We start from the raw sequence: 20,295 nt of genomic DNA, 5'->3' as shown, positions 1-20,295 counted from the left end.
TCCATTCTAAAAGGTCTTCCCTTTACCCTAAGGCTGGGTCCTCGGCTCCTAGTCTCTCCTGCCAATGGAAACAGCTTCCCAACGTCCACTCTGTTCTGCAGCTGGCAATGCAAGTCCCTGCGTAACCCTGCCCTCAGTGATGGCAAGGGAATTCCAGAGTGATTGAGGGGCCTCCTGCTAATTTGGGGTGGGCCTCCAACAGCCTCTCACCCTAGCAGGCTGGAGTCAGATGCGGTTTGACCGTCTTCAACCACAAAGGCGCTGCCTGGACCTCAAGCCTCCCTCTCAAAGTTGTCAAGAGCACTTACCTGTGACTTTCTTCCCACTCAGTGGCTCACTCTGCAGAGAATTCTGAATAGCTCTGATGTTGATGGTGTACTCAGTTCCAGGCCGCAGCCCTGTGTGGGGGAGGAAGAACACTCAACCGTTTATATTTTCTTTCGAACCGAGAACATTGCTCCCTCTCCCTTCCCTGCACCTGGGGGCAGTGGGGCAGATACAGTTTCCAATGGCGCTGCTGCCTATTGAGTATATCTGACCCGGAACCTCCCTCGCTCAGACTGCACGCCATTCCAGATATCAGAAAGGTGTACGCCTGCTGTTCAATCTGTCTGGTCACATTACGAACACACCTTCTGTAACCAGCAAGTCCCATAGTGGGAGTCCCAACAGGCAGCTGCTGGCTCACAGGCAGGGACACTACACACTGCACATGGACAGGTGCAGGACTCTTTTCCAAAGCTTTTCCCAGTAGAAGTTTCCCGGCAATATTGCACATTGGGATCTTTTTAAGTCCAGCCCAATTTTAAACCCAGTTAGCTTGCTGACTTCACCAAAAGGCTGCACTCTCAACAATGCATGGGAATGTTGGTCTGGAACGTGAACTCACACCCTTCTGTCATGGTTACTGACTGAGATCGATCATTCAACTTCACAAGATAATGAGGGGAGGCAATAGCCTGGCGGTATTACCACTGGACTATTAATCCAGAGACCCAGCTAATCCTTAGGGAGCTGGGTTCAAATCCCACCACAGCAAGTGGTGGAATTTGAATTCATTAGAAACCTGAAATTAAGAATCTAATGACAACCATTATTGGAAAAACCTTCTGGTTCATGAATGCACTTTAAAGGGCATTTAAGTCTGCCATCCTTACCTCATCTGGTCTACATATGGCCCCAAACGTGGCTGACTCTCAAAACACCCTCTGGGCAACTACAGAATCCCTGCAGTGTGGAAACAGGCCCTTCGGCCCAAAACATCCACATCGACCCTCCGAAGAGTAATGCACTCAGACCTATTCCCCTACCCTTTTATCCCAGATTAACCCCTGACTAATGCATCTAGCCTACACATCCCTGAACACTATGGAGCAATTTAGCATGGCAAATTCACCTAACCTGCGCATCTTTGGATTGTGGGAGGAAACCGGAGCACCCAGAGGAAACCCACACAGACACGGGGAGAATGTGCAGACTCCACACAGACGGCCGCCCAAGGCTGGAATTGAACCCAGGCCCCTGGCACTGACAGGTAGCAGTGCTAACCACTGAGCCACCGGGCCACCCCAAGGGGGTGGGCAATTAATGCTAACCTAGCCAATTCTGCCCATATTCCGTGAAGAACAGAGCCAGAGCACAGAATGAGGCCACTTGGCCCATCATGCCTGCACAGGCTGACACAGGGGAGATGGCGAGCAAACCCCAGCCAGCCATACCGGGAGGTGCTGGTGGCCGAGGGAGGAGGGGGGAGGTGGTGACTGCACTTACCTGTGATCATCGCTTCGTTGGAGTTGGCGGGTGGCCGTGGGCGGAGCTCCACCGAGGGCCGCCCCTTGGCGTGGTAGGTGACGATGTAGCCGGTGATGTGGGCGCGTGGCTGCTGCCATGTGAACACGATGCTGTCGGCAGTGGTGGAGATGAACCGCAGGTTGGATGGAGAGTCGATGGCTGGGTGGGTGGGTGGGGAGAGCAGAAAGAGAGAGGGAGAGAGAGAGAGTGTGAGAGGTTGAACTACTACTCCCAAGTGGTTCGAAGAAACCAACTACTTTCCTGACCCACTGCCCAGACAGCTCATTGTACATGACAGCTGTCCAATCCTGACTGCTGAGGTCCCACTCCGACGCCCCCAAGTGGTACTCAAATCCTTCAAGGTTGCTGGTTTCCCATGAGACATGGAGGACAATGTCTGGACCAGTCCCTAGCTGCCCTTGAGAAGGTGGTGGTCAGCTGCCTTCTTGAACTGCTGCAGCCCACCTGCTGTGGGATGACCCACAGGATACCAGGAGTTTGACCTGGCAACAGTGAAGGAACTGTGATATATTTTCAAGTCAGGATGCTAAGAGGGCAATTTGAAGGTGGTGGTGTATCAGCTGCCCTTGTCCTTCTGGATGGAAGTGGATTGTGGGTTTGGAAGGTGCTGTCTGAGGATCTTTGGTGAATTTCTGCAGTACATCTTGTAGATAGTACACACTGCTGCTACCCAGTGTCGGTGGTGGAGGGAGTGGATGGCTGTGGATGTGGTATCAATCAAGTGGGCTGCTTTGTCGTGGATGCTTTGTCAAGCTTCTTGAGTGTTATTGGAGCTATACCCATCCAGGCAAGTGGGGAGCATTCCATCACACTCCTGACTTTAGCCTTGTAGATGATGGACAGGCTTTGAGGAGTCAGAAGGTGCTATCTCCGCAGTATTCCTAGCCTCTGATGTGGCATTGTGGCCAGTGTTTATGTGGCAAATCCAGTTGGGTTTCGGGTCGACAGTAATCCCCAGGATGTTGGTCGTGGGGGATTCAGTGATGGTAATACCATTAGTTATTCACTGATCAACCTCGGCAAGTAGGGGGCAGTCATCGGTAAAGTGAATCATGTGGGCTTGTTGGGGGCAGGTAGGGGCAGGACAGGGAGGTGGAAGGCTCCTGTCCCCTGGTGTCCTCCCTCCCTCCTACTCACGCAGGTATTCCAGCAAATGCCTCACAAAATAAGCTCAATCTCCCCAAAGAACAGAACAACCTCCCGTGCTGCTGCCGATAGCTAGACATCGCCTTGTCACGCTGCGGCCTACAGTGCTACCTCACAGTGGTGCCCAGAAACTAACCATCGCGCAACCCCCCCCTTGTCTGGAGTCCCACATTTAGACAACCCAATCCCAGGGCTGATGAGACACCGCACATAGTCCCAGCGCCCAGATCAGGAGGGGACGGAAATCAAAACGGGCCACCCTACTTAAGAAATCAGGGAGCTGATCCATGATGTCCCATCGGGATAGGTGCTTTCCCAAGTGTGAAACCTTTCTGATCATAAATTAAGTTTATCCCACCTTCATCTGTGGTGATCTCTAACACACAGTTCTGTCAGTGGCGTAAACTGGTTGGAATTAATTTGTTTTAATCGGCACTTTATGAACCGGCAGTCTCGATATAATGTAAGGAAGGATGCTTACCAGTCCGAGCGATGACTGTGGAGGGGGGACTGCGAGAGTCGCCACTCAGTGTGTAGATGTTAATGCTGTACTCAGTGCCAGGCTGGAGGCCTGTGAAAGGAGAGAGGGGAAAAAAAGAAAACATCAGCATCAAATCGGAGGGGAAAATGTGCGATGTCACCAGAGGAACAATAGAACACAACGTTTCTCTGAAGACAAGGCGGGAGCAGCCCGGTGAGATTCAGGAAGCAGGGAGTTTGCAACCAAACAGTGGTTAGGCCCTTGGCCAGGCCTCAGTTGGCATACTGCAGCCATCTTTGACACCAGCCCTCTCACCCGCCTCAACATTTCAGCAAGGTAGGTCAAGGCCAAAATGCCAGAACGATATCCAGTGCCCAGAGACCATAGTTCCTTTGGGATTTTGACAACTCTCCTTGGGGGAGGAGTGGGGTTAAACAAAGAGTCAATAAAAGGTGTTCGAGGCTCCGATAACAGCAAACAACTGGTTCCACTGGGGGTATGGGTGTGGGGGGGGGGGGAGGGTGATTCCACTGGGGGGTGTGAGGGGGGAGGGTTGTTCCACTGGGGGTGTGAGGGAGAGGGTGGTTCCACGGGGGGTGTGAGGGAGAGGGTGGTTCCACTGGGGATGTGAGGGAGAGGGTGATTCCACTGGGGGTGTGAGGGGGAGGGTGATTCCACTGGGGGGGGTGAGGGGGAGGGTGATTCCACTGGGGGTGTGAGGGGGAGAGCGGTTCCACTGGGGGGTGTGACGGGGAGGGTGGTTCCACTGGAGGTGTGAGGTGGTTCCACTGAGGGTGTGAGGGGGAGAGCGGTTCCACCGGGGGGGTTGTGAGGGGGAGGGTGGTTACACTGGGGGTGTTGGGGGGGGGGGGGGGGGTGATTCCACTGGGGATGTGAGGGGGGGGGGGGTGGTTCCACTGAGGGTGTGAGGGGGAGAGCGGTTCCACCGGGGGGGTTGTGAGGGGGAGGGTGGTTCCACTGGGGGTGTGTGAGGGGGAGGGTGGTTCCACTGGGGGGGTGTGAGGGGGAGGATGTCAAGACTCCAGAACAATCAGGTGGGTGAGCATTTTATTTCCAAACATGGTGAACTGAGACTTTGGTAGGTGAAAGCTGAAATGGGGAATCGAATGAAATATGCTTCCCGGGGTGCGGGGGGGTTGGGGATGGGAATTTACTGCAGGGCTACGGGGGTGAGGCAGGAGACAGCCAGGGGCCCACTGTGACCGTTCACCTAGGCCTAACACAGATGAGCCGAATGGCCTTCTTCTGCGCGCTGCATCCATTCTACAATCAAGAGACAGCAATGTGGGTAATGAGTAAGAAAGTTAAAATTCACACACCACCAGGTTATAGTCCAACAGGTTTATTTGGAAGACTAACTTTCACAGCGCTGATCCTCCACAACCATCTGATGAAGGAGCAGCGCTCCGAAACCTAGTGCTTCCTGTTGGACTATAACCTGGTGTTGTGTGAGTTTTAACTTTGTCCATCCCAGTCCAACACTGGCACCTCCACACCATGGCTGATGGAGTGGGTCCAAAGGACAGCAGCAAGGCGGACATGCTGGTTGTGGGAGGTGCAGATTGGGGAAGTCTCCAAGGTTTACCTGTGATGGTGTAGGAGCGCTGGTTGGGCCCCACAGTCCTCTGCACTGGGCTCTGCTGGCCGGTGGGGACGGCATCGATCTGGAAGCCAGACACAGTCCTGGCCTTGATGCGCCACTGCAGGGTGATGCTGGTCTCCGTCACCCCACTGACTTGGATCTTCCGGGGCGAGCCGACGTCTGGCAGAGAACAGCACCGTTACAACAACAACAAGAGGCCGTGGCGCGACGGAGCCTGTCACGTTGAGTAGATTCCTCCCGAGTTGCCCCAAGGCACCTCACATACCATCCTTCCACCAACACCTCGCACTCCTGCCCACCCTACACCACCACACCTCCCCGTCCCTCCCCCCCCCCCCCCCACAAGCTCCAAGCATCACCATGAAATGACCTTACAGACGTCATGAGGAGGCACGGATGGGGTGAGTAGCCAAAGTCTTTTCCCCAGGGTGGGGGGCTTGAAAACTAGAGGGCATAGGTTTAGGGTGAGAACGGTAAGATTTAAAAGAGACCTAAGTATGGCAATGTTTTCACACAGAGGGTGGTGCGTGTATGGAATGAGCTGCCAGAGGAAAGGCTGGAGGCTGGTACTTACAATATTTAATAGGCCTTGATGGGTATATGAATAGGAAGGGTTTAGAGGGATATGGGCCGGGTGCTGCCAAATGGGACTAGATTGGGTTGGGCTATCTGGTCGGCATGGACAGGTTGGACCGAAGGGTCTGTTTCGTGCTGCACATCTCTATGACTCTTACGTCAGGACTGGCAAGTCGATCAAGAGCAAGAGATTTAACCAGAGCCTCAGACAGAGTACAGAGGGAGACTGGGATTTCCGAAACTTGGGCTCCAGAGAGCCGAGCGTGTGGTGAGGGCGAAGGAAGGAGATCGGTGAGACTTGAAGGGACGGAATTGTCACTGACTGTTGAGAGAGAGATAGAGAGAGAGGGAGGGAGGGGTGGGGGGGGGGGGGAGGAATTTCAAAAGAGCACAAGATTTTCAAAAAGGCTGTGTCACCAAACTGACAGCCTGTAATAGGTCAGTCAGCAAATATGAGCTGCTAAGAATCTCAGCAGCTATCTACAGTGTGATATCAATGCTTCAGGACAACAGTGTTACAGGATTCAGAACGTTGACTCTTGTCTCACAGACACTGACGTGTGTGCAGGTGAGCTTCTCCGGCATGTTCTACTCCTATTTTAGATCTCCAGCATGCACAGCGTCTCATCTTCATACATCCACATGCACTGGGGTACATCATAAACTGCCCAGGGTGCCAGTGAGCAAAGGAGGATGAGAGTTCTGGGAGAGCAGAAAATTCATAGAGGGTGCAAGAGAGGGAGACCAACTTGGGTCAGGGATTGTAATAATAAAAATCCAGAGATGACCCAAGGATACCTATGGGAGGCACACTGTTGCCATGCATTGAGGGTTTGCGTTGTAAGAAGAGGCTGGGACCTTTTTTTTCTCTGGAGCAGGAGGCAGCTGAGGGCCACCTTATTGAGGTTTATAGAAACATGAGGGGCATAGAAAAGGTGAATGGCTGTTTGTTATTTCCCCGTCAGATGGGATTTCATGACTAGGGGGCAAATTTTTAAGGTGAGAGGAGAAAGATTTGAAAAAGACAGAAGGGGCACCTTTGTTTTACAGAGAGAGTGATTTGTGTGTGGAATGAAGTGGTGGATGCGGGCACAGTTACAACATTTAAAAGACATTTGGATAAATGCATGAACAGGAAATGTTTGGAGGGACATTGGCCAAACGCAGGCAGGTGGGACTAGTTTAGTTTGAGATTATGGTCGGCATGGACTGGTTGGACCAAAGGATCTGTTTATGTGCTGTATGACTATGACAGGGGTGGAAATAAGGCGTCTTTCAAGGAGTTCATATGACTGTCAGTGTGGAGGTGCCTCTGGAAATGGGCAGCTGGCAAGATACTCACCATCCAGTGTTGCTTTGATGCCTTGCAAAGGCTGGCTGGTCAAGGCATCCTTGATGGCGTACACAAAGATATTGTACTTGGTTGCGACCTGATTGAAGAAAGATTTGCAGAAACATTACACAGAATCTACAGCATTGGAACAGTCCATCCAGCCGAACTGGTCTGTACTGGTTGCTGTCCTCCATGTCATCTGAAAATCATCCGCAACATAATCCCCCCCAACCCCCACCACAACAGATTTTATGAATCCTGTCTCCCTCCCGCGCCTAAATGAACCCACACAATTCACCTCAACCAATACTCAGTGGTGGAGAGTACTCCTTTTCCCTTTTGTCACACCCTGTGGAGTTTCTCCCAACTTCCTTGTCAGATGCATTGGTGGCCATCTTAGATTTGTGACCCCTAAGCTTTGGACAGTCACACCCAGAGGTCAAACGCCAACCCCATCAAACCAGTTCCTTATAGTCATTTCATGAGGTCAGCCATTTCCTTCTGGGTGGTCAGTCTAGTATTTCTATTCCTTAAATTTTTGAGACATTAAAAGCAAGAACAAGCCATTCACTAACTGCGCCCCATCTGCCCCATATGATGGCTGATCAGTATTTTAGCTCCAGCGTTGGTTGGAATCGACTGATCAATACAATGAAGGCAACTTGCATTTATATCAAATACTACCAATATTTAAAAAAATCCTAGTGTACTTTCAGAGGAATGTCGCAAGAAAGAGATATTAAGGCAGTTGACTAAAGCCATATACAGGCAGTGTACTGAAGAAGGATATCTATCAGTCTTCCAAGTTTATCAACTGATGCACAGCAGAGTACTGGACAGAACATTCCGGATTCCACTATGCATGTGAATCTTTCAGGACAAATAAAGATGAATTTACCATAGCCCTATGTGACCATACTGACCCCACTGATCAGGACAAATATTTAAGAATCAATTTATATTTTCTCGCAATTATATGTTCCTTTAAGGAATAACAATCCTCACATAAAGAATTCTACTTTAAATATGGCACGAAAGGAAGATGCTTATAATCTGGTCCAAAACAGCCGAAATTTCAGATGATTTGCCTTCAGCAAAGGAACTGAGAACGGGAGGGTGGAACGGAGAACGGGAGGGTGGAACGGAGAACGGGAGGGTGGAACGGAGAACGGGAGGGTGGAACGGAGAACGGGAGGGTGGAACGGAGAACAGGAGAGTGGAACGGAGAACAGGATGGTGGAACAGAGAACAGGATGGTGGAACGGAGAACAGGATGGTGGAACGGAGAACAGGATGGTGGAACGGAGAACAGGATGGTGGAACGGAGAACGGGAGAGTGGAACGGAGAATGGGAGAGTGGAACGGAGAATGGGAGAGTGGAATGGAGAATGGGAGAGTGGAACGGAGAACAGGAGGGTGGAACGGAGAACAGGAGGGTGGAACGGAGAACAGGATTAAGACAGCCAATAGCAAGAGACATAAAAACGCGTAGAAGCTTCTAGCGGTGCATTAGAAGGACATGATTAACCAAAGTCAAGATGGAGTCATCAGAGGCACAGCCAGAAGAAACAATGATCAAATAATTTGCATCAATTTACCCTACAGGCCTGGTAAAATATTCCAGACATACTGGTGTGTATTCCAGAGGGACTATGGAGAAATGAACGGGAACAAGAGCTGACAATGGCTTGGACCAGATTGACTCAAGGTGGCAGCAGTTATGATGCCTGAATTCGTTTAAACCTTTCAGAGTTCTCTCAGGAGCAAACGTTACACTCAAAAAAGGACAGAACTGTAAAAATAGTTAGCCTGCAGTCGTGAAAGTGGAAGCGTCTCTTAACAGGGGACATGCTGTCAGGCACATTTCCATAATACGATAGGGCTGGGTCATCACGGATCTCGGAAAGGGAAATCCTGTCTGAGGATGAGACGGATCAAAGGGAACAAGGTAAAACAGTGTACAGGTACTGGGCTTTTAGGCATCATTCAGTAAGGTGCCTCACAAAAGGGTATCACGCAAAGAAAATTAGTTTTAAGGGAAAGTGCTGCTTGTCGAGATGGGGAAGTGCCCATACTGGAGGAAGTACGCTCACCATGAGTCCAGAAACGGTGGCGCTGGTGTTATCTGGGCCGAGAGTCAGCTCCTTACTAGGCCCTGCTTTCTCCCTGGGTTTCACCACCACCCGGTAACGGGTCACATCAGCATCAGGCGCGTGCCAGGCGATGGTCATGCTCGTCGGAGTCACTTGAACAAATTCCAGGTTGGTCGGAGGTGGAATGGCTGCAAGGCAACGAGAGGAAACTGACTGAACAGAGGAAAGAGGGTTTGCATTTACATGGGGCCTTAGACTAACGTAGAAGGATCCCCTCCACCTCCAAGCCTCAAAAAATAGTGACTGCCAGCCCATGAAGCTCTGCTGAAGTGTGATATATCTGCAGCCAATTTGTACACAGCACGCTCCCACAAATCAAACAAAGCAAGTCCAAAGGATCGACTTTTGTGATGTTGACTGAGGGATCATGGACAGTCAGGACATTTAGGATATCTGCTCCATCTTTGAAGCAGTGAAATGGGATCTCAAATTGAGAGGGCCGACAGATTCTCCCCAGTGTCTGTGTGGGTTTCCTCCGGGTGCTCTGGTTTCCTCCCACAGTCCAGGGATGTGCAGACTAGGTCAGACACACAGGGTTACAGGGATAGGGTAGGAGCATGGGTCCAGGTGGGATGCTGTTCAGTCAGTGTGGACTCAATGGGCCGAATAGCCTGCTTCCGCACTGTAGGGATTCTATGAGATCTTGGTTTAAAGCTTGCACACCCAACAGTGTAGCATTCCTTCAGTTAGCCCAAGTGTCACCTGTGTGTTCAATCCCACTCCCTCCTGACTCACAGTCACAGGCCAGCTGAGCCCCACGCCACCCCCAGGAGGACTGCACCCCAGCCTAGTTCCAGGGAACAACTAGGAGGTGGAGCTTCGTGGGTAATGAGGGTGGAGCCAATGAGGGTTATTGGATTCCCCGTGTGGTGTTGTGAGCAGCAGTCACCCACCCTCTCTGCATAAGCCCTTTACACATCGGTCATGGGCTAGTGAACAGAGACAAGGCTTTTGGGAGCGAGAGAGAGATAGTGGGTGAGTGATAGTGGGTGAGAGATAGTGGGTGAGAGATAGTGGGTGAGAGATAGTGGGTGAGAGATAGTGGGTGAGAGATAATGGGTGAGAGATAATGGGTGAGAGATAATGGGTGAGAGATAATGGGTGAGAGATACTGAGTGAGAGATACTGAGTGAGAGTGAGTGAGTGAGAGAGAGTGAGAGTGAGAGTGAGAGAGTGAGAGAGTGAGAGAGTGAGAGTGAGAGAGTGAGAGAGAGAGTGATAGTGAGAGAGTGATAGTGAGAGAGTGATAGTGAGAGAGAGTGATAGTGAGAGAGAGTGATAGTGAGAGATACTGAGTGAGAGATACTGAGTGAGAGATACTGAGTGAGAGATACTGAGTGAGAGTGAATGAGTGATAGTGAGTGAGAGATAGTGAATGAGTGATAGTGAGTGAGAGATAATGGGTGAGAGATAGTGAGAGTTAGTGAGTGAGTGAGTGATAGAGAGTGAGAGATAGTGAGTGAGAGATAGTGAGTGAGAGATAGTGAGTGAGAGATAGTGAGTGAGTGAACGAGTGAGTGAGAGAATGAATGAGTGATAGTGACTCAGAGATAGTGAGTGATAGTGATAATGAGTGAGAGATAGTGAGTAAGAGGTAGTGACTATCGTGAGTGAGAAAGATAATGAGTAAGTGACAGTAAGAGTGAGTGATAGTGAGAGATGGCAAGTGAGAGATGGCGAGTGAGAGATAGTGACAGTTACTGAATGTTAGATAGTGAGTGATAGTGAGAGATAGTGAGTGATAGTGAGAGATATTGAATGTTAGATAGTGAATGAGAGATAGAGAGCGAGTGAGAGAGAATGACAAGAGTGAGTGACAGAGTGAGTGAGGTATTCATCCCCGTTATACAGGGCCCATGTACAAAGGCCTGGGAAAACGATTCAGAGTCTGGCAGTTCAAACATCACCTCGAGGAACATTTTGAGAAGTTGGGACTTGGGACTGGAATGGGGAGGAGGGAGTATATACTGTTGGGATTGCTGCTAAAATCCTAATTGCATTAACAAATGCTCCTTTAAGGAAGTAAATCTGCTGCCCTGGCCCAATATTGGCAGACTTCCATGGAAACTGGAAAAGGCAGCCGTTTTTTTGCCCAACTCTAATTGCCCTGGAACCGAGGGGCTTCCTGGGCCTTTTCAGAGGACATCTGTAAGTCAACCACTTTGGAGTTACATGTCGGGCCAGACCAGATAAGGATGGTGGATGTCCTTCCCTGAAGGGCATTGGTGAACCAGTTGGGTCCTGACAACAATTTGGAAAAAATTTCAGTCACCTTCACCAAGGCTGGTTTTTCAATCCAGAATAATTAACTGACTTTACATTCCATCACCAGCTGCCATAGAATCCCGACTGTGTGAGATCAGGCCATTCAGCCCATCGAGTCCACACCGACCCTCCCACCCGCACTCAGTACCCTCTCGCCATATTCCCATGGTCCTCCATTAACTCACGGTCAATCAAGGACCTAACCTGCTCACCTTTGGACTGTGGGAGGAACCCAGGCAGACATGGGGAGAATGTGCAAACTCCACTCAGACAGTCACTCGAGGCTGGAATCAAACCCAGGTCCCTGGCACTGTGAGGCAGCAGTGCTAACCACTGAGCCACTGTGTTGCTCCATATCCCTAGATCATTACTCTGGGTGTAAGGATAACTAGCCCAGTGACATTACGCCCCATTAGAGCCACAATCTCCCCAGCCCCATGGCTGACACTTGTAACTGGTTCCTGAGGTATCTTAGAAAGTCAAGTCTTTGGATCAAACCAGGTAATGGGCAGAGGGGTCAAAGCTCCTCGAGTTAAGACCAACACACCCTCTGCAAACACGCAAACGAAACCACTCCAACTTGAACAAAAAAGTGAGCAAGCAGTGAAGCCTTTTAAGAACAAAGGGGCCCCTTCAGGCGGCTTCTACAAACAGCAAGGCAGAAGCTATTTCTATGCAACAGGAATGTAGAAATAACAGCTGAAAGAAACCAGAAACGACGGCGAAGCCTCCTGGTCGTGGCAGGATGGTTAACTGAGCAAAGCGCACCGAGCACGTGACAGGATAGCTCCAGGTGTGTGTACAAAGCCAAACACTTACAGCTGTATGGTCTCCAGTTGTGACATGGTGGGTGCCAGTAGTCTCCTGACTGTTTGGTCGGTCAGAAAGGGAGATGGGGGAGGAATCACTTACCTGTGGTCTGGGTGCCTGTCAGAGGAATGCTCTCTTGGTTGTCATACAAGGCATACACCTGCACCGTGTACTCGGTGCCAGGCCTCAGGCCGACCAGCTCGGCGGTATCGTCCTCGGGGTTAGGGCTGGGCAGCAGCTCACGGACCCCATCCTCAGGACTGGAGTAGATCACTCTGTAGGCCGTGACCTGACCCTCGGGGCTCTCCCACGCCAAGCCGATCGAGTCCACGTCAACATCTGTGAAGGTTAGCTCCTTGGGTCGGTCGATGGCTGCCAAGGCGGGGCAGGAGGGGTGGAGCAACATATAGAGACAACGACGAGGACGACGACACAGAGAGCAAAAAGAAGGTTAAGCATCTCCTCCAGAGAGGCTGCTTCCAGTCCCCGGGGTGCTTGGGAACGGTTTGACATGGCACCGGCTGATCGGGTTCTGAAAGGGGCAGTTCAGTGGCACACGAGCCAAAAGGCCTGAGAGGTTGGGTCTTGGCAATCGTGATCGGTGCTCCACTGAAACCGTTCCCACACTCCCCCTACTAAACCCCATCACCACCCCCCCCCCCCAACCAGTCTTTGCAAAGCGTTAAGTGTTTTACTTCAGAACACGCAGGCGCATTGCCAGTTGGCACATCTATTGGTCCCACAGCTTTGAAAGACCAACGAATGTGGCAACTCCACACAGTGAGGCATTCCGATATCGGGAGGCGATACACGGCTCACTGCGCTCCATGCAGCTCCAGCCAATCGATGGAAAGCGAAACTGTTCGTTTTCCATTCCACTCGAACAGTAGGCAGTGGGATCAGATAGAGGTCAGGGAGACAACAGCGGCACTAAGGGACAAGACTTCATCCAAACAAAGCAATCAGCAAAGGATTCACTCTCCTACAATTATGCACTAACTCTCTTGGAAATTGAACTAATGGGCTGTCATAACTGGGCTTCCTTCCCAACCGAAAGACTCAAACAATTGAGGACCAGGCTCCTACAACTGTTGGTCAACAATTCAGGAAGAGCCAGCCAGGCCAATGTCAATACCAGCAAGCAACGGGGCCGCAATGTCAAAGATCAGGCCGTGTTTCAACACCGCAAGCCCATTTTCTCCCTGGGTGTGGCTCCTTGCTGGCAGCCTGAGGGTTAACCCTTCCAACACAAATTCCATCGCGGCCATTTAAATCACGTCAAGGCTGCACAAGGTCAAAGGAAGTACGAGCCTGTCAAAAAAAAAAGTCTGCCAAAGCCTGAGTAGGCCTCAATCCTAGTGATGTTGTTTACTGACGTGTGATTAGCCCTCAAGACACCTACTAAGTTGACTTGGCAACCGCTGGGTAGGCCCTGAAGCCTTCCAGTGGCTTTGAACTAACAAAAATCCCTCACCACACCCGTGCTCTTCTCAAACTAGAGTGGTTCGAGTGTGTCCCGGGCAACGGACAGGGAGTTTGGTCACAGCGCAGGGCTGCCATTGTCCACACCATGAGAAACACGTACTGGTGGCTGCTGTTTCGGTGAGCGGGGCACTCTCTCCATGTTTTCCCAGGGCGTATACACTGACCATATACTCCACTGTTGGCATGAGGCCCTCGATGGTTAGCTGAGTCTGACCTGCAGAGAGAGATAACACAAAGACGTCAACAATGACACTGACTGAACACAAGCCAACCCCAACCCTCGCGCCAACTCTTTGCTCTCCTCTTCCAAAGGACAGGCTAACACCAGGGTCAAACTGAACACTGGTGGGAGCAAACGAGTCACCTTTCAGTACAAGGTCCCTATGGGTGAGTGGCAGTTACTGATTACTGACTGAGCCATTAGCTCAGGACCTGCAGCAGATGGGCATCGCTGGAGACTGACCTGCCGGGACGCTGCGAGTTATCACTGGGCCGACGCCATCCTTCGGGACACTGGTGACCTTGTAACCGGTCACCGGGGCGACAGGAGGCTTCCAGCTGATGGTCAGACTGTTGTCATGCACTTCCTTCACCTTCAACGAAGTCGGCGTGTCAATCTCTAGAAGGGGAGGGGTGGAGAAAGAGAGAGAGTGTGGGAGATGGTGAGGGGAGAGGGCAATGAAAATGGTGGAGCTGTAAACTTCAAATCAGAGAAGGCCTACAAAGCACATTCACCCCGTCCTGTCTGCCCCGAAGAGACAAAACCTTTGCCTTCCCCCCAGCCTCAGTAAGACCATCCGTGGCCCCAAACAATGGAGGCTCCCCACCTCCCATGGCAAGTCCCACGCACACCAAGATCTGCACCCTCTGTCCCCGACCATCACAGTGAGTTTTCTGTCCCTTACAGAGACCTCCCCTCCACAACCCCAGCATTGACACCCCTTATGGCGCACCCTCTTTGGAAACCAGAATGGGAGGCTATTCTTCCTGGAGGTTGGTCCCTAGTTGGAATCTCCAGTCAGGCGACCCTCCAGTCTGGGTGTCACTGAATCCAACCAGTTACCAGGCTTAAGAAACGTATTACCCACATAATGCACTGTGTATGATTCTGTCACAAGAACGTACTCATTTAAAACGGTTGACAAGAGCAGGCGAAGAGATGGTAAGTTTACAAACTCCGTGGGTTTTTCGTTTGATTTTACACACACCCCAGTTTCTTCAGAGACTGGAATGCCTTGCCCTGAAGGGACCAGATTTTCAGGAGCCATTTCAGGGAATTGAGGAAATACTTCCAAGAGAAAACAATTACAGCCGGTTGGCGGGGGTGGGGGTGGGAAGAGAGCAGGGGTTGGTTAGCCCTTCACAGAGTGGCGCAGTAAACTGAGCTGGCCACTTTCTCTCTCTATCTTGAAATTTCTCAAACCCCAGACATGGCACGAGCCCAAAATGGCCGACGGCTCACACCTTCGCCACCTCTGACCTCTCACACCATGCTCACCTGTCTTCTCAGAGCCCACAACTGGCTTGCTGGTCGCCGGACTGTCTCCACGGCCAGTTACGGCATAGACGGTCACCGTGTACTCAGTGCCCGGGCGCAGGCCGTCGATGGTAGCAGTGGATTCAGACCCCGGTATGATCACCTCTTTCACTTGTCCGTGGCCTCCTGTAGCAGAAGGAGAGGAGTAGGGAGGTGAGTTAACAGGAAAATTATGCGTTAACAGGAAGAGGACCTGCATGGTAGCTCTATCACGGCCCAGTGGGTCGGGAGGAATGTGTGTACTGCATCGACACAGATCCTTAACAGCTAGGCCCGAGTTCTTCTTCTGCATTGGAGAGAGGGCTCTTCGTTCCCACCCTCTCTCCAATGGATCCTGCAATGATGCTTCTCAATCTTTTCCCAAAACACCCTCCTTCTTACCGTTTTAGCAGCAGTCAGACCCTTGGCGATCTGTCATAGAGATGTACAGCAGGGAAACAGATCCTTCAGTCCAACTCGTCCATGCCGACCAGATATCCTAAATTAATCTCGTCCCATTTGCCAGCCCTTATTCCTCTAAACCCTTCCTATTCATATACCCATTCAGATGTCTTTTAAATGTTGTAATTGTACCAGCTCCCACCACTTCCTCTGGCAGCTCATTCCGTACATGCACCACCCTCTGCGTGAAAAAGTTGCCCCTTGAGTCCCTTTTAAATCTTCCTGCTCTCACCTAAAACCTATTCCCTCTCGTTTTGGACTCCCCTACCCTGGGGAAACGTCATTGCCTCGTTACCCTATCCGTGCCCCTCAGGATTTTATAAAACTCCACAAGCTCAGTCCTCAGCCTCCAACGCTCCAGGAAAAAAAACAGCCCCAGCCTGTTCGACCTCTCCCTCAATAGCTCAAACCCTCCAATGTTGGTAATGCCCTTGACTATCTCCCCTGAACCCTTTCAGCTTTCACAACATCCTCCCTATAGGAGGGAAGCCAGAATTGAACGCAGTATTCCAAAAGTGTCCTTGAGGGCACAGGCCTGATATCTCAGCCTTCGATGAATCACAGTTTGTGAGAGCCTGTGCTGTGCTGCTATCCTTTTCCAAGGGCTGCGGATCATTCTGGATTGCTACAAAGCCCAGCGGCACTCCCCAGAATTTTCAGCTTGGCACCCCGCATCCTAAATCTCGCCCAACCAGCGGAAACTGATGCTGTCCGTATCTGCCCAGTCGTTAACTCAGAACTGCATTCCAACTGACTCTCTAACCTTCCAACCTCTGACCTGTCATAAGCCAACTATTTAGCATTTAGCACGCTTGCCTTCATCGGTCAGAGCATTGAGAACAGCAGTTGGGATGTCCCGTTATGGCTGAACAGGACATTGGTAACACCACATTTGGAGTACAGTGTATAATTCTGGTCGCCCTGTCATAGGAAGGATCTTATTAAACTGGAAAGGATGCAATAATGATTTACAAGCTTGTTACCAAGACTGGACGGATTGAATTATAAGGGAAGGCAGGAAAGCCTCTTTATTCCCAGCAGCATCAGAGGCTGAGGGGTGACCTAATAACGGTTTAGAAAATTATGAGGGACGTGGATAGGGTAAATACACAAGGTCTTTTCCCTGTGGTGGGGGAGTCCAAAACTAGGGGGCAGAGGCTTAAGGTGAGAGGGCAAAGATTTAACAGGGATGTAAGGGGCAACTTTTATGTGGAATGAACTGCTAGAGGAAACGGTGGAAGCTAGTACAGTGACAACATACAAAAGACATCTGACAAAAACAGGTATAAGAAAGGTTTACAGAGATAAGGGCCAAGTGTAAATAGGAATAGTTTGATGTGGGAAACCTGGTCGGCATGGATGAGTTGGGCTGAACTGCCCATTTCTGTGCTGTATAAGTCTAAATCTGGACAGCTATCTCTCTCTCTCTCTCCCCCCCTCAAATATAACCTGTGTAAGGTGAGGCACCCAGATTGGAACAGCCCCAAGAGCAAGGCTGAGTTGCAACCTTCTGCAACAACTGAAGCCACCATGTTCACATAGAACACGACAGCACTGGAACAGGGCCTCCAGCCAATAATGCTGTACCGAACATGACACCAAATTAATCCCTTCTGCCTGCCCTTGGTCCATATCCCTCCATTCCTTGCATATTCCTGTGTTTATCTAAAAGTCCCTTAAATGCCCCTATCGTATCTCCACACCACCATCATCCCTGGTGGGTTCCAGACTTCTACCACTCTGCGTAAAATAAACTTGGCCCTCACATCTCCTTTGAACTTTCCCCCTCTCGCCTTAAATGCGTGCCTCCTAATATTAGGCATTTCAACTCTGGGAAAAAGATTCTGGCCATCAACCCTATCTATTCATCCCATAATTTTATAGACTTCTATCAAGTCTCCCCACACCCTCCACCGCTCCAGAGAAAACAACCTGAGTTTTTCTAGTCTCTCTTTAAGGCTCATACCCTCTAATCCAGGCAGCATCTTGGTAAATCTCTTCTGCACCCTCTCTAAACCCTTCACATCTTTCCTGTAACGTGGCAATCAGAATCGAACACAATACTAGTGTGGCCTGACCGAAGTCTTACAAAGCTGCAACATGACATCCTGACTCTTGTACTCAATTCCCCAACCAATTAAGGGAAGCAAGCCATATGCTCTCTTTACCACCCTACATACTTGTGTGGCCACTTTCAGGGAGCTATGGATTTGAACCCCAACATCCCTCTGTACACCAATGTTGTTCAGGGTCCTACCACTAACTCTATACTTTTCCCTAACATTTGATCTCCCAAAGTGCAGCACCTCACACTTGCCCAGATTAAACTCCACCTGCCATTTCACCACCCATATCTGCAACTGATCTGTATCCCGCTGTATCCTCTGACAACGTCCGCCATTATCCACAACTCCCCAGATGGCAGTGGTCCTCACGTCATAACTGACAGGGCCAGGTACCTACCTGACTCTCCAAAAGCGATGCGGTAGACTTTAACAAACACGGGTGGTGGTTTCCAGCTGATGGTCAGACTTGTAGGCGTGGAACGGGTGAATTCCAGGTCAGTCGGAGAATCCGAGACTGGAGAAAGAATAAGCACACATTAAAAGACAGGCGCGTGGCAGAGGGTGGGGGTTAACGGGCCTGTGAGCCGACCCCACACATCGATGCTCGAAATGTCACACGATGGAACATTCCTCTGCCCCACAGCACCCCTCTTCCCTCTCACAGTCGGACCGCTTGGAGGGAGGCAACAAAACTAACCGGAGAAAACCCTGCAGCAAAAGCCTCTCTCTGACTCCCTCCCACCCAGCCAACTGTGACTGCAGAGAGGCTTGTCGGATACAGAACATGACCAGATTTCATTCACGTAAAATTACTCAAATCTCCTGGAATCATCACGCCCAATGAATCACTGACAGGAGGGTAATCCGTAGCAGAAACATCAGGTTTTTAACATCTGACAAAGATGGCACGACGATGGAACTTTATAACTTGCTCTGTGACAAGAAACATCAGTAGTGAGAACAGTTCTAATCTGGCCCAGTTCCCAGGGTTCAACGGGTGTCAGTTGTTCAACTGCAGAAGGATTCACCCCCACCTTGGCCCTGACCCTATCCAGCAGCCTCTCTTCCGATGGGCGTGGGCCACCTTCCCACAACTACCAACCTCCCACATGTGTCCCGTCCCACCAACTACCTGATCCGTCCACCGGGCTCCAGCCAGCGCTCAGTGAGTCGGGCTGGCCACTCGGCCGCGAGGGGAGTCACATGGCCTGCCCATGAACCTCACTTACTTGTGGACTGGTGGCCGACCAAGGGCAAGCTCTCCTGCCTGCCGTTGAAGGCGTAGATGCTGACGACATACTCCGAGCCCGGCACCAGGTTGGTGAGCTGCAGAGAGGTGCGGGAGGCCGGTACCCGCTCGTCCCTCGGCCTGGCGCCGCTCTCCAGGTAATGCCGCACTCGGTAGCCAGTGACGTGGGCTTTGGGGGGCAGCCAGTGCACGGTGAAGGAGGTGGTCGCCACGTTGGAGAAGTCGATGCCAGTCGGGGAATCGATACCTGCATTGGCAAAGGGGGCGTGGATACATCAAAAGGCTCTACGCATTGCACACGGATGCTGGCACAGCCTCGCGCCATCCCGAGGGCACACACCCACCTTCCCCCGCCCCAACCCACATGCGGCAAGATCCCACAACATCATAACTCCCATCAGTCTGCTTCCGCCTGCTGGGATAAATTTTGGCTCAGAATGCCAGGGAGATCTTGTAACCCCACCCTCCCCACCCCAAACCCATCACAAGGAGCAGTGGTTTTTAGAGTAATTAGAGATGGGTAATAAATGCCAGCCGAGCCAGCGACGCAACCCCCATCCCGTGCATGAATGAAAGATGTGACATGCAACTCCGGGGAACTTGACGGGGTGCCCACTCAGAACAGAAGAACATAAAGCCAAGGTGAACGGACGCAGTTAGGAGGCGGACCATCTCTGAGAGTGACAGCCAGCGACACAGAACTGATCTCAGTCTGTTCCTTGCAACAGCGCCTGGCTAACAAAGATGGCCATGCACAGTTTAATATTCTCAGGCCAGGCATAACAAAATGTCCTCCGCTGGACAGCCTGCTCCTGTGCCTCTATTTGACATAGTTCTATTGAGGGCTCAACAACCAAATAACAAAACACAGCACAGAAAGGAGGGATCAATGTAAAAAACTGACATAAGGGTGCCAAATTCCACTCGGATCACGGCCCTGTCCACTGCTGTTCACCATTTTCAACAATAATTCGGATTCAGGGAACAGCAAGCACGATTTCAAAATTCAAGGGCAACATCAAATTAGGAGCTGGGTGCAGTGTAGTTAACGCAGAGCAGGAGTGTGACAGAACACAGGTAAGGTTAATAAACTCGCAGAACGGTCAGGTACTGGCAAATGAGCACGTGCTGTGTTTTACAGGTTGCTCGGGGAGTTCAGGTTGCCGTGGCAACACACAATACTGTCTCTTCCTGGCTCCAATTTCTATGCGGCCGTGTGGGAAATCTCCAGCCCACTCCATCATCCGCATACATTGGAAAGATTTTTAAGTCAACAACCAACCTGCTCAAGACATTTTTCAGACACATAGGCCACAC

The 20,295-nt window shown here is 50.9% G+C and overlaps 1 protein-coding gene across 5 annotated transcripts in view; it reads right to left on the bottom strand.

The window, feature by feature from the left end:
* The window catches only part of LOC122551435 (fibronectin-like), a 96,461-nt gene that overhangs the window by 15,478 nt on the left and 60,688 nt on the right, over window positions 1–20,295 (bottom strand). For 3 of the 5 annotated variants that reach the window (XM_087988886.1, XM_043693335.2, XM_043693337.2), the window contains 12 exons: window positions 18,959–19,225; window positions 18,127–18,243; window positions 15,184–15,348; window positions 14,149–14,304; window positions 13,786–13,899; window positions 12,303–12,572; window positions 9,066–9,253; window positions 6,982–7,069; window positions 5,046–5,222; window positions 3,440–3,529; window positions 1,771–1,950; window positions 309–398 (listed from right to left, as the gene is read on the bottom strand). In XM_087988886.1, coding sequence (XP_087845012.1) covers window positions 309–398; window positions 1,771–1,950; window positions 3,440–3,529; window positions 5,046–5,222; window positions 6,982–7,069; window positions 9,066–9,253; window positions 12,303–12,572; window positions 13,786–13,899; window positions 14,149–14,304; window positions 15,184–15,348; window positions 18,127–18,243; window positions 18,959–19,225 — 1,902 coding nt within the window. The remainder of the gene's footprint in view (window positions 1–308; window positions 399–1,770; window positions 1,951–3,439; window positions 3,530–5,045; window positions 5,223–6,981; window positions 7,070–9,065; window positions 9,254–12,302; window positions 12,573–13,785; window positions 13,900–14,148; window positions 14,305–15,183; window positions 15,349–18,126; window positions 18,244–18,958; window positions 19,226–20,295) is intronic. The other 2 variants (XM_043693336.2, XM_043693338.2) reach the window with 1 other exon arrangement.

Source organism: Chiloscyllium plagiosum, unplaced genomic scaffold, assembly GCF_037043375.1.
Source record: "Chiloscyllium plagiosum isolate Xiang-an unplaced genomic scaffold, Cpla_swu_hap1 HiC_scaffold_7, whole genome shotgun sequence".
NCBI lineage: Eukaryota > Metazoa > Chordata > Chondrichthyes > Orectolobiformes > Hemiscylliidae > Chiloscyllium > Chiloscyllium plagiosum.
The sequence above is the reverse complement of the archived record's forward strand: the minus strand, read 5'-3'. Positions and strand labels throughout refer to the sequence as shown.